The sequence below is a fragment of the Eptatretus burgeri genome, chromosome 1 (assembly GCF_056783735.1).
Source record: "Eptatretus burgeri isolate ZD-2024b chromosome 1, Ebu_testis_v1, whole genome shotgun sequence".
Taxonomy (NCBI): domain Eukaryota; kingdom Metazoa; phylum Chordata; class Myxini; order Myxiniformes; family Myxinidae; genus Eptatretus; species Eptatretus burgeri.
The window spans coordinates 65,739,608-65,754,456 of record NC_140961.1 but is presented as its reverse complement, the minus strand read 5'-3'; the positions used below and the strand labels follow the sequence as shown (position 1 = coordinate 65,754,456).

General features: G+C 41.4%; 2 protein-coding genes across 9 annotated transcripts in view; both read right to left on the bottom strand.

Moving 5' to 3' along the window:
- Positions 1-3,616, bottom strand: part of LOC147034631 (cell death-inducing p53-target protein 1-like) — a 72,029-nt gene extending 68,413 nt beyond the window's left edge. The window contains exon 1 of the mRNA XM_085886524.1: positions 3,012-3,616. The gene's annotated coding sequence lies outside the window, so the exon portion shown is untranslated. The remainder of the gene's footprint in view (positions 1-3,011) is intronic.
- Positions 3,617-6,456: 2,840 nt separating this feature from the next.
- Positions 6,457-14,849, bottom strand: part of CFAP184 (cilia and flagella associated protein 184) — a 202,794-nt gene continuing 194,401 nt past the window's right edge. For 7 of the 8 annotated variants that reach the window (XM_085886506.1, XM_085886449.1, XM_085886470.1 and 4 more), the window contains 2 exons: positions 9,937-10,074; positions 6,457-6,871 (listed from right to left, as the gene is read on the bottom strand). In XM_085886506.1, the coding sequence (XP_085742632.1) occupies positions 6,632-6,871; positions 9,937-10,074 (378 nt within the window). In that variant the 3' untranslated portion in view covers positions 6,457-6,631. Of the gene's footprint in view, positions 6,872-8,046; positions 8,167-9,936; positions 10,075-14,849 lie in introns of those variants that run through there. The other variant, XM_085886496.1, reaches the window with a different exon arrangement.

The window sequence follows — 14,849 nt, the reverse complement described above, 5'->3', positions numbered from 1 at the left end:
CAGCAAGCTGGCACTCATTTTGCCGACCTCAGAAGGATGACAGGCAGAGTCAACCTCACCTGGTATTCATTCAACAGCCGTAGGGGATTTTCACTCAAGATCCTCGGATCCCAAGCCCACCACCCTGACCATTAAGCCAACACCAGGCATACTGACTGATGGACTGACTGATATTAAAGATCGGTACATTCCGGATGACGTAGAAAGCTGAAATTGTGCATGCTAATGGACATCAAAACTGGTACACTGGGAAAAATCACAGAATCATCAGACAATATCCGTAAACGAAAATATAAATAAATGAAAAAATGCAGTTGAGAAACCCGAGACAATGAGGAAGCACAGTAATTTTGTGTGCTGATGGACATTGAAGCCGCTATACGAGGAAAAATCACAGAACTGTTGGAAAGCATCCAGAAATGAAAATATAAAAAAAGAAAAATCAAATGGAGGTGAGCGACCCGAGACAATGGGGAAGCATGGTTCGTATGCTTACACATTGTGTAAGCCACAAGCACATATACATATATACTGTGTGTATATATATATACACACACACACACACACACACACACACACACACACACACACACACACACACACACACACACACACACACACACACACACACACACACACACACACACACACACACACACACACACACACACACACACTCCTCCACTTCCCTCTGTTCTCAGCCAACTCTCTCCACTCTCAAACCACCCCTACCTTACTGACATCTCTCCATGTGTTATCTCTCATACGAGCCTCGACAAGGTATACCAAAAAAAAAATCCCTCCTCACAAAATCCTCCCATCTCAACCGCGGTCTAACTTTTCCTCCTACCTTGCTTCCTCAACCTATTCGCTCTCTTTGCCATTCTCTCCCCCCCATCCTCACCAATGTCCAGCCCATCTCAGCCGGCATTTCACCAACCTCCCCATCAAGCTCATCTGCACACCAATTTCCTCCCTCAGTTCATCCATCCTCCTTCTATCCACCCTCTTTAGTCCCGCAATCCTCATGACCCAGTTGTTTTTCAAAAACTGCACTCTCTTTTATTGTCTCTCTGTCAGTGCCACCATCTCCAGATCATAAAGGTAGGCCGACATTACACATGACATCAGAACTCTCCCTTTCAATCTCCTTGATAGCTTTGTCTGTCATTACTGCCTTCAACCTTCTCTATGCATTCACACCCACCTGAATCATCATCCACACCTCTGCCTTGGATTGCCATCCCTGGTCACTGTTCCTCCCAGATATTTAAACCTATTTAACTGTTTGATCTCCTCCCCCTCCAACCTGATATTCATTTCTTTTCTATGCTGTCCGACACACATCCCCTCAATGTTCTCTTTACTCTTCTTCAGCAAATGATTTTCAAATGCCTCCTTCGACTCCCCCAGTACGTCTGACATCTCCCACCCACTCTCCGCCACAACAGCCCGATCATCCACATACAGCATCCTCCTCATACTACCCCTCAAGCTCACCTTCCTGCTTACCAGCTCCATCACGATGATAAACATAATTGAGCTGAGAGCGCTCCCCTGCCTCAAACCAATCTTCACGTTGAACTTCTCAGACATCCCAGGACCAATCAAAACTCTTCCCTTTTTCCCCTTGTCCATCCCTTCCACCAACCTAACTTCTGCTTCCGGCACTCCCATCCATCGCACTGTCACCATCACCACCTATCTCAGGACAGTGTCGTAGGCCTTCTCTCGGTCCACAACTCCCCAATGCCATCTCACCTTGCACCTCAAACCTCTTTTCCACCAGCTGTCTCAGTGTAAACATCCCATCCATCACCCCCCAGACCCTTTCTGCTCTTCTCCGATATCCAACTCCATACTCTTCTTTATCCTGCCGTCCATAAAACATTCCAGCATCTTCATGACACGACTGTGGAGCGTAATGCTCCTATACTTACCCGGATCTTGAGCACCTACTTTCCCCTTCCATATCAGTACAATTAACCCTGTCCTCCAATCCTCTGGAATTGATCTCTCTCCCATACATACATTCAACAGCCTCTTCGTCCAACTGACTCTGACTTCTCCTGCAATTGTCATTTCTGTATACACCTCATCAATGCCTGGCATTCTTCCCTTCGTCCTCTTCAATGCCATTCGCACTTCCTCCTTGTGATCACCACCAACTCCACTTTTCCCTCTACATAACATGGTCGCTCCAGATTGCCATTGCTTCCTTTATAGTTCAGCAGCTATTTGAAATATCCTTCCCACTCTATCAATCCCACACCTCTCTGTCACCATGATCATATATATATATATATATATATATATATATATATATATATATATATATATATATGTATAAATAAATAAATATATATGTATAAATATATAAATATATATGTATAAATATATAAATATATATGTACTTATTATTATGGTTGATGTTGGAGACAAGGTCAAATCCGCCACCCGCACGATCACCAATTTAGTGACAGATCGTCGAGAGAGACCATGCGCCGTTTGCTGGGAAAACCAAATTGATCTTTACTTTAGTTTTCGGCGTACAGATAGCTCGAACGAGAATCTGACGCTCTGTCTGGATTGCCCCGGCGAAACAGGATGGAAGGCTGAGTGGTATCTATGACGATCTGGCAGTAGTTTTATAAAGCCTCCTATATGAGGTAATGACACCAATTTCCCACAACCATGCTTTTTGACCATGCTGGGATGAATAACCAAATGATGAACCATGAACCAGCTGACACAAGTTAATTGAAGTAATCACATATAATAAATGGGAGAGGGGAGATTGGAGGAGAGAAAAACAAGTATCAACAACAATTACAAAATCACTCTACAGTACTGTACTATAACTATCAAATACAGATCATACAGTGATACAGTTATGATTCCCCCACACCCACAATAATCCATTTGGCTCAACAGTTTACCTTATCCATCCAAGCGACAAACATCATAACACACTGGGGAAATTCACAAACAAAGACGATCGGCAAACCCACAGGTGGAGCCTTGCAAAGTGTCTGGAGGAAGTTTGGTTCCAGTCCCAGCAGGAGGCGACTGCTCGTTCTGCACGTCGATCGGAAAGGAACCAGGAACACAGCTTTTTCGATGAGGTGTGTCTCAGTAGCCCTCTCAGAAAGTTTGGCTCATCTGGAAGCAGAGGCGAATGCAAAACTCCAATCCTTGGACTCCAGGGGTTTGTCTTCGGACTCAATGGAGTTTGTCCACTCCACTGCTTTTTATCTGCCAAACCCAAGTGCTTTTAATCTACTGAGAATAAGTGTTATATCTTGGTCTTTAAGCATTTTTATCAGTTGTCGATCTTAAGGCCCGGTCACACCTTGACGTTTTAGCCAACGTATGCCGATTTTTGATTTTTTTTTCTAAAACGCTGGCACACGTTGAATACGTTATGGGTAAGTTTTGATAACATTGAGAGCACGCTGAAAAACACTGCCATACGTCGTTGTACGTTGGCTTTAAACGTTGTACTTTTTGGTTGTCCTCAATTTTTTTCATGCTTGAAATTTCACGACGTATGCCGGCGTATGACTCGCACGTTCCGCTACGCTGGCCACAAGTTGTATGCACGGTCTGCGATCGTTGACAGACGTCAACACATGCTACTTGTAAGTTAATCATCAGTTGAGACACGCCGAGGTAATGTTTCGCGGACCCGAAACTTATTTCTAACCTATGATTAACGTGTTGTTGGCACGTTACGCGATCGTTGCCACACATCGACAGACGTTACTTTTAAGTTACTCATAGGCTGAAAGACGTCGGTATAATGGATCGTCCTTGCGTCAGCATCCACGGCCACGGCCAGGACACTTATTTGCAGCATTCTTCAAACTTTTCTTCGGCATGACGAGGATGTTCACACTTCGATGTCTAGCTTGGCTATGATTCCAATTGTCCATCGGCAGCGTCTATTTAAAATAGTCGAGTTTGAGCGTTTTAACACGTTCAGAAGAAACGCTTCAAATTTCCAAACCCCAGCGTCAAAAAACAAAGGCGAGTGACAGCAATTTAAATCGTTCATTGTAAACAATGAAAATAGCTGAGTGGTAACATTTAAAAGTCGTTGAGTGTAAAAAAAATCCAATTGTTGAGCGGAAGCGTCTACTTTCAATAGTGGAGATGCAGCCATTTAAATCGTTGAGTTTATCATTTAAATCGTTAAATCGTTAAACGCAAGGACGATCCATCATAACCCACACCCTCCCCCTCACACTCACCTACTACTGCCAACATGAACAAACTACTACTAATACTAATACTAATACTGATACTGATACTGTTACTGCTGACATGGACATCGACTCAAAAAGGACTCGAAAACACTGTTGGGTTCCCCTTTTATGAGCAGCATTTTTATATACCAATTCCCAAAACCGCTGGGAACACGCCTTTATATGGCAGTTGTAAGCTAGAAACACGTTAATTTATTTTTTTTTGTCGACCGGAAGACGTCATTGGAATACGTCTACATACATCAATGTGTGTTGGGACTACGTAAAGAATTGGTTCAAAACACGTCAAACATAAGTTAGAAATAAGTTTCGCGTAAAAAAGACATTACCGCGACGTGTTTCGACTTATGAGTAGCTTATAAGTAGCCTTTGTGGACGTGTGTAAGCGTCCACATATCGTGTGTACAACTTATCCCCATCGCATGCGGAACGTGTGTCATACGCCGAGTAAGTCGTAAAATTTTGAACATGTTTAAAATTTCTTGACGTACTCTACTTACTACGACATATGATAGCGTACTTTAGCGTTCTACTCACGTATACCAAACTTACTCATACCGTATTTGACGTGCCCCAACGTTTTAGACACATTTTTCTTAGGTCGGCATACGCTGGCAAGATCGCCAAGGTGTGACCGCGATGTTGACACTTCCATTTCTCCGGCAGTTATGATTCGAATCGTTGTGCGTCAGCCTTTTAATAGGCTATGTCACGACATCGTCAGCGATGCGTGCAACACGCTATGCCTAAGTTAGACTATCGTTGGGCATAGGTTGTGTTGGCCGACAACAGGTTCAGCATTCGTTGGTATAAGTTATCTATAACACAACGAAACGTTCTGTGTCCGTTACTAATGCGTTATACATAAGACCAAGTCGCTATGAATACGTCCGAATCTTTAAAAAAAAAAACATCAAAAGTTCAACGTAAGCCAGCGTTTTACATACATTTTAATACGTTGCCATCGCTGGCTAAAACGTCAAGGTGTGACCGGGCCTTTAAGTGCTTTATCTCCGTCTTTGATCTCTTAATAACCGAATAACTGCCACAGCACATTCCACAACTTTATCCCAGAGGTCTTTTGAAAGCTCATTGGTGCTCATGGTTGAGTCTTTGCTGTGAAATGCACTACCCAGCAGAGGAAACCCACAGGAACAGCTGATTACATGATGAAATAATTAGAATCACTACAGTTTAAAACAGGCGGAGGCCAATTAACTTGGTGTGTGATTTTGAAGGTGATTGGTTACACCTGGGCCAATATAAAATTTCTATAAGGAGGGTGTGGACACTTTTCCCACCAAGATATTCTAGTTTTGTACTTTTAATTAATTTTCTGAAATTTGTAGAATTCGTTTTTCACTTGGAAGTCGTGGGTTACGATGTGTAACTAAAGGTGGAAAAACCCTTATTTAATGCAATTTAATTCTAGGCTATAAGACAACAAAAGGTGAAAAATTTGAAAGGGGGTGTAGACTTTCTATATGAACTGTATCTGGGAAGGCAATGGTAAAGCACCCAGTATATATCCCTTGTCAGCAAACTGCTTCAGCAGCACTGACGCTCTGTAACATAGTATGGTACATGACATCATCGAAAAATATTTATTCATCTGATATAGCATATAACGCATACGTAGCTCCTGATAAAACATGAAGTCAGATTGCAGCATGACTTCACATTTTCTCAGGAGCTGTGCATGCAAGAATCTGAGGAGAACACATACATCTGGTAATGTTGACAATAAAATTCATTGATGTCCAAACTCTCCAAAATGGATCTTCACTACATTGTGTGCGGTATATTCTCTACACTATAGACGATTATCAAGTAAAGATCTCATGGTTATGAATGATCTAACTAAATTTATGGTTAACATTTCTTAAAGAACTGCTTAAAGATTCACTTTAGTGCAAAGTGGTCTCACTGGATATGTAGTTGCCCAAAATCCTTCGCTGACAATGCCTCTCCCTTTACCTCAATTATAATGAAAGCAGCGGATCAAATGAGAAGCTGTGACTTCTTGATAGGTTGGTTGTTAGGGTTGTTTTCACTTGAAAATATTCCATTTAACATGCAGAATCACATGACTTGCTGAATAAGAGAATTGGCCATTTCAAAAAGAGGTGAAAATGTGTTTCAAATTGGAGTTTGGTTGAGTGAGCAGAAAGAGCCACAAGAAATCTGGTTTTGTTGTTTATGATAAAATTTAATAATCGTTAATACAATCTTAGTGGAAATGAAGCACCATAACGTTTCAAATTTCCAGTTACCTCTTAGCCTTGATAAAAGCCAAAAAAAGAACAGCAAGTGAATGAATTACAAACATCTTACAAGGTGTCTGTGGAAGATAAATCTGCTCATTATGTTTGCTTCGCATACTGTACTTTTCTACGAAATTCTCTGCAGTTCTGAGTCAACTGGACATAGCGCATTTTTAAGTAATCAAGTTTCTCCTTTAGGGCATCATTGCTATCACAATGATCCTCAAAATCCTGCAGAAGGTCAACGTTCCTCAGCAGGCCGCTTTTACACCGGAGGCATTTGACATCCAGCCACAAAGAATCACGGGATTGTTTCAGATTCTTTAGTGCTTCTTTTTTCTGTTGGCCAAAACAGGAACAACCACACTCATCTTATCACTCAACGCCATGATGAGTTGGAGGAAAATACAAGCAAGGCATCCAACACATGACATGGTTACTTAGCAACATGGTATTTCACACTTATCAGCAAAAACACATTCTTTTCTAAATGCTGAGAGTCAAGCAGCAAAGCAGCACATACCATTTTTAACGTCTTTCTTATGACTTAGTCAGGATTTGAACCAATGATCTCCCAGATTCAGAGTGGACACTCTAACCATTACGCTACTGAGGCTGATTAGATTCTTCATTGGTGACAAATATTCTTCACCTTGAGTCTTCATTGGCGATTGGCATTGATTTCCATGTTCTCAAATCCTGCTCTGCTACTCTTGCTTGTCCTTGGTCTACTCTCCTCAGCTTGACCTTCTCCATTGGCCACCTCCCATCTCCTTTGAATTTTGCCAACATTATTCCCATTCACAAGAAGGGAGTCAAAACGGATGCTATTTGTACCTGCCTTTATGATCTCTTCCACTCCTTCGCTCTTAACACACTGCGATCAATATGTCAGTTAAAAGCTAGATGTTGTGGTATTTGTAGATAAGCATTCGTAAAATGCGGATGTATGAACGATTAAAATTGATGGTTACATGTTGTAAGTTTCGTGTAGCACGGATAATATAAATTGCTTGACGTAATGAGCTAATTTTGACGGAAGATGGCAGTATTGTATTGTAAACTGCCTGGTGAGATTCGTGAAGATGCTGGAGCATTCTCAGATGAAACTTCCAGTATGGACGAGAATCGTAGTTACTGGAAGGCATGAGATTGTGTTGTGATACTATATAAACCTGCGGAAGGGAGGTGTAGAGAGAAGGGTGACATGTGACGAGACGTGTGTATCCATCATCCCCATGCTCAATTTAACTCTGATGAGTGAATGGGGTGTTAATGTCCGGAAAAGTTGTTGACACATGGAGCCGATTACAATCAGGTTTATTCAAACTCATTAAGATTGTGTATCGGGCAATAACTCCTTTGAGCTCTTCATTCATCCTGCTGCATCGGAATGGCGACCATCTGCAGTCAAAATTAGCTCATTACATCAAGCAGTTTATATTACAATTTACCGATCCATGTTACATGAAACTTACAACACGTAAAATAAATTTTAATCATTCAATGCCAACCTGGAATGGCGATTGTGCCCAACACCCCAGGAGACTGCTTCAGCAGCACCAATGCTCTGTACAGAGTATGGTCCCAATGGATGGGTGGATGGATGGATTCATCCTGGATGGACCAGCGTACTAGGGAGAACAAAGCGACAAGACTCAATCATTCAACAGCCCTGGTGGACGAGGTGAACACAGGTGAGTTGAGCCGGCAGGACAGGGACACTGGGTGGCAGAAACAACTGAACGCGGGAATCGGAGTTGGACATTGTGTGTGATGTTGAACTTCCTCATTTGACTTTGTTTCTGTTTATTTGAAATACAAGTTTCAAAAACGTTATGCTGTTGATGTGGTAACTGTAATGTCACTCAGAAGTCACAGACCCCAAGTGACAAAGATCCACTTGATTGGAGACGACTGGTACGATCGTTCATACTCGTGAAGTGCAAACCTTGGATTGCAGTTGGAGAACCGGCTGGGTTTGGCACCGTGAATAACATATGTACACGAAAAGGAAGGAAACCCCAAGGTGCGTATACCCCCGACACAATATGACCCTCTTCTTCAACAGTGGAGGCTGGAGTGCCGAAATACAGTATCTTAGGTTCAGTCTTGTTCCAAATCTGCAGTATATAAAAGACCTCTCTGATGCTCTGGAAACCATCTCTTCCTTTTGGCAGATGACTCCACATCATGTGGTAGAGTTTTTGGAGCTAGTATTTGTTATTAAAATCTAAACCTCAGGCTTACAAGTGAATGTATTTTCACTTTTACTACCTAATCACTTGGCTGCTTGCATAGGTTCTCTATGAAGGCTGGAAGCTTGGCAATGATTATGAATATGGCACCAAGTCCGTTGCTTGCTGTGTGCAAGAATTTGTATTTTATTCCTATTTTCATCTTTGATATTGTTTCATATTTGATGGAATGCTTTATATGGGTTATCATTGCATAGAATAACTAGAACGACACTTGGGGGAGCGGATACCTCTGCCAAATTGAACATTTTACATTTTGTATCCATCTGATAGGCCGTATCGACAGCCCATACTGGTTCCTCTTAAAGTGCAATGCACTTTTCAGTGTGCCTTTGTGCCCAAGTCTACACATGGCCTCGTTCAAAAAAGGGTGGTTTTACACAACAAACTTACTCTATACTGTCTTAAAGATAACACTCACTGCCTTCTCGGTGTACGTTTTACAGGATACCTTACTATGACAATTTCTCTGATACAAGAATAATCTTGTATCAGGGAAAATTGTGTCGTGGGAAGCTATTTGGTCACGTGGTACATTATTTTCTTGCCACAATCGAGCTACTGATCCCTCCCCTCCCACCCTCCACTTCTACGTAACAATATTTTAAGTATGGTTGAGAATACCTTGTAATATGAGCATATTTGTTATTGACAGTTGTTAACAATCAAGTGGAAGACCCAGAAGGAACCGGAATAAGTTAAGAGTAAATAAGGAGTTATCAGGAGGAACCTGGATCGGATTCAGGTTTCAGCCGCCACTCCACAACCCTAAAACCCATCCAGGCACAGCCAAGTGAGCCTTACAGAAAATTTTTGCAACAATTCACTTTCCCCTGAGAGAGATAGAAAGAAAGAGAGGAAAAGAGAGAGTAAAAGATAAAACAGAAGAAAAAGCAAGAATTAGCATGAATACAGAGGTTTGTAAAAAAAAAAACAATTTTTTTTAAAAAAGAAATCAGAAAGGAACAAAGAACAACGATGTCGGGAAGAACCCAGACAGATAGATTTTTACAGTTACTCCCCCAGGCTCAAACACAGCAACACTTACTGCACAAGCTACCAGAGGGTCTGTGCGGAATGTTTTAACCTGCATTTAATCTTCCTCATCAGGCTTAATAACGGTGACAAAAAATAAAATGGACTTACCTCATTCACATGTGCCTCAAGCTTCATCAAAGAGCCCCTTTTGACAAGATTTTCTGCTTTTATAAACTCCAGTTTTTCCTTCACCTGAGTCAGAGTGTGCGTGGTACTTGAGATTTTCTTTTTCACCTTCTGCAGGGCCTGTCAAGGAACAGATCGAATGTCTCCACTGACATCATCTTGGGTGCTAGTGATATGTCAGCATTTTTATTTAAGTTTGGTTGGTTTTCATGTGAACAAGTTCCTATTGCATTGCATTTGATATTATAACAAGGACAAATGTGTCCACGAGCAGCGTCCTAAAGATTTTGTCGGCTAAAAAAAAAATATATATATATTTTAATTAAAAAAAAAAAAACAACTTCCGATATTTCGTCACGTGCCTTGATTAAGCCAATAGCGAAACGCGTCATAATGTCTTTACGTATTTACGATATATCGTGTATTTACGAAATAAATAATGTATTTACGAAATTACAATACGATAAATGGAATAATCTTTAAATAGTCACGTGAACTTTTCAAAACTTTAAAGCAAATGTCCGAATATATTTAAAAGTTCATGATAGACGCTCTCAAAAGGCACCATCTATGTGAGCATGTGTTCATGTGCTCTGTATTTAAGGAGATCCGGATCTCTTATATATACAAGAGCCGAGTCCTCGAGATTGAGGTTTTGTCTTCAGAAGAAGAATAAGAAGAAATTAATTATTTTAGTAATTTAGGTATGTGTGTGTGTGTGTGTGTGTGTGTGTGTGTGTGTGTCTGTGTGTATGTGTGTATGTATGTATGTATGTATATATATATATATATATATATATATATATATATGTATATATGTATATATGTATATACACACTGTATAAAAAAATTAAAATGTGTGTGTGTGTGTGTGTGTGTGTGTGTGTGTGTGTGTGTGTGTGTGTGTGTGTGTGTGTGTGTGTGTGTGTGTGTGTGTGTGTGTGTGTGTGTGTGTGTGTCTACCAAGTTTCGTGCGAATCCGTCCACAACTTTTTGAGATATCGTGCTATATGTTTTTTATCTTTATCTCTCAATGGTGAAGAATCATTTAAAAAATTTGAGTCGTCGGATCTGGATCAACATCTTCACCAAAATTGAAGCAATTATTCCTTTTCACACATCCAACCTGTCCACCAAGTTTTGTCCGAATCCGTCCACAACTTCTTGAGATATCGTGCTATATATTATTTTTGGCCCTATCTCTCAATGGTCAAGATCACTTAAAAATTCTAGTAGTCGGATCCGGATCTGGATCTTCACGAAAATCGAATCAGTTCGTCCGTGTCACACACTTGAACCTGTCGACAAAACGTCATCCGGATCCATCCACAACTTTTTGAGATATTCTGTACACAAACAGACAAGCAAACAGACAAGCCGGTAGGCGGTGATGGGTCGCAGAGCATGCAAACTATAAGATATCGAGCAAAATGGATGTTATATAGCAGATAGGGAATCACCTTAAGATTATGCATATCAAATCTCATCCAGTTCCATCTACTGATAACTACTCGGTATCCATTTGAATGAAAAGTACCGAAAATGCGGTTTGAAATAGGAAATCTCCAAAGTTCGAGGGGGTGCTGTGGGTGAACAAAGATGTAAATCGAAAATCCGGCTTGATTGTTTGTGCACAATGTATTCCAGATGATTAGTGTGACCATCCGATCATAACCCTAGGATGAGTACCATTTGGCGAAAAGGCACCTCCAGCTCTTGCATATTATCAATTTTTGCACTAATTGACCTTTGACCCCTGACCTAAGCGAAATCGGTCAATATGTCCTGAGACAAAGTTGTAGTACTCATTGAGTACCATGACCTGCAAAGTTTCATTCGTATCGATGCACTCACCTGGTTGCTAGGGGGCCTTCAATGTTCCCCAATTTTCGCGCATACCCTAATTGTAGGGGGCGCTGTGGGTAAAGTATTCCATATATCACAAAAACCGGAGTATATTTGATAGAGCATCACCTGTAGATCATTCGTGCCAAATTTCATAACCCTACGTGGGATAATGGCTTTCGGAATTGATTTCGCGTGAACGGTACCGATTTTGAAGGTTTTTCGGTTGTTGCTAGGGAACCAAAGTGTCCCTAGCAACTATCACAATTTCCAAAGCACTAGGTCATAAGATGTACCTACCACCCGAGTTTGGTCAAAATCCGCCCACGTTTACTACCAATTATGCTGATGACAAACGAACAAACATCCAAACAAACAGACTACTCTAGTAGCTCATGGTGGTTTTGTATGCACTTGTATGTCCAGAGCTAAACTCTTCAAAAATCATCTAATTGAAGGTCATTGAACAATTTTTGGTTGGTAACACATTTGCCACTGACGGCAAAATAGGTGAAATGGCCACGCCCCTTTTTAAGCGAAGTACTACCACCCGCCATTACTGTATCTCCAGAACCGTTGGACCTAGAAGGTTGTGTGACCACTCAAAATGTTCGGAATGGCCACATTGTGGGGGGGTCAGTAATACATTTCCATGTCCAAAAGTCAATGGTTTTTAAGATATTTGCCAAAAACTGATTTCAGCATGGTACGCACTACAGTTCTGACCCTTTATTATATTACCTGTTGTCATGTGCGTAGGTGCATGCCTTTGTTCTTCGGGTTTGGCCGGACAAACTATAGCAGATGGGGTACACTGTTCCTTGAAGATTGCCTTGACATACAAAGGAAGTTCCCGGGTATCTACAGATGTTTTATAGATGGTGGATGGGTGATGTACCACACTCTCTGACAGGGCAGTGCAGTAGGCTTTGACATGGCACTCAAAAAGTGTTACAATAAACCCGCTAAGATTGCAGGAGGTATCATTGGGATGACAAGACAGAAACAGCCTTATGGAATCTCTTAAAGCATGAGAAAGATCTTCATGTGGCACAGCTGCTCGAATTGTGTAACTTGGGCGACAAAGACGACAGTGAACTGAACGTACACCATGAGTTCAATCCAAGTTCTACGAAGATTGGCCATGAACGCGCAAGGACACTTTTGGATTACATAAAATCCATCAACAATCCATTCAGCACTGGGATCAGACTTCACAACATCTCTACTGGAGCTGATATACCCCAGGAGGTTGTTGATGGATTACTTGAATGCCTGGAAACTGGTGAGAAGAGTTATCAAGAGTTTGTTGAGACCAGATTTCGGAATAAGGAGAAACACCTACATAACACAATACCTACTAACCGCAAGACTGTTTTCGTGAAGCATGCTTCTACACCGTCCACAGCGATGAAATCGATGGCAAAAAAGATGCTGCAGAAACGATTAGGTACATTGATTATGCCAGAGAAAGAGGGTACAGCATGCTAGAGCTCCTGAAGTATGAATTGACCAGCACATCCCAGTTCCTCACCACTGAATGTAAAGATGGCATCGGATTGTAGAAGCCTCCTTATCGAGAGAACTAGTCAATCAACTTCCAGAGGAGAAAAGGAATGTCAAATGTGGTGCTCAGATGGCAATAGTGGACTTTCATGGCACTTGTGCGAAAACTACCAATGAAAAAGATGGGCCTTGACACATTTGGGTAATTGGCTGAGAGTCTTTCCAACAGCATTCTTGCTAAAGGTTCTGAGTCCACAAGAATAGACATTATTTTTGATGTATATCTAAAATCATCAATCAAGCAAATGGAACGTGCAAAGAGAAGTTCTTCTGAAGAAATCACTATCACCATTAGGTCTGACAATCAGAAACTCCCTGTCGATCTTGAGCTCAATGTTGAACAAAGTAAGGTTGCAGGAGTATGTCTTCAAGTGGATGCTGCAGAATGTTGTGTCAGAAAAGGAAATTATCCTTGGAGGAGTATATGGGGGTGAATTTAGGAAACTGTTAGCTGGCACTGAAACACAGATCGCAGAGCTCTCAAGCAACCAAGAAGAAGCCGACGACAGAATCATGTTCCATATTAATGATGGTGTTGTGAAACACGGGGTTCAATCAGTCTTGGTTGACTCACCTAACACGTCTTTGTCAACCTCATCTTCCACTTCAAGAAAACCTGGCAACTACAAAAGCTGTTTGTAAAGCTTGGTAACCGGAAAAACAAGAAAATTGTATCAGTCCACCTGTTAGTTGATCAACTGGACAACAATTTAGTGTCGTGTCTCCCAGCCATTCATGCACTTAGCGGGTGTGACAGTACCAGCAAGGTGGGTCCAAAACTGTCTGGCATGAAAGCATCCATGGATCTGTCCCTACTGGAAAGTTTTTGTGTAGAGGAACTGTCACCACAGATGATAAGTAATGCTGAAAAATTCCTTGTGTCTGGATTAAAGAAGACCGACTGTTCCACATTCGATGAGTATCGTTGGGAGCAGTACCACAACTCCAAGAAAGAGCTCGACTTCAACCAGCTTGTGTGCTGTTCTTCAACGCTACGAGAACACATAAAGCGAGCATATCTGCAGTGTAAGATGTGGTTACAAGCTCCAAATCCTGCAGTCACCAAACCAGATCCACGCCAGTATGGTTATAAAGCAACAGATGTTGGAATTACACCTGTGATACTGCCAGTACCGTGCAGGCCCGATGACCTGCCCCCTCCATGCAAATGTCCAACATCATGTATGAATACCAAGACGTGCACTTGCAGAGGAATGAACATAAAATGTGTGGTGTTTTGTGGCTGAAGTAAAGGCAAAAAGGGTAGAAATCCACATAATTAAACTCTAAAATATGGACAATGTGCAAAATTACAACAGGTAATATAATAAAGGGTCAGAACTGTAGTACGTACCATGCTGAAATCCGTTTTTGGCAAATATCTTAAAAACCATTGACTTTTGGACATGGAAATGTATTACTGACCCCCCATAATGTGGCCATTCCGAACATTTTGAGTGGTCACATAACCTTCTAGGTCCAAT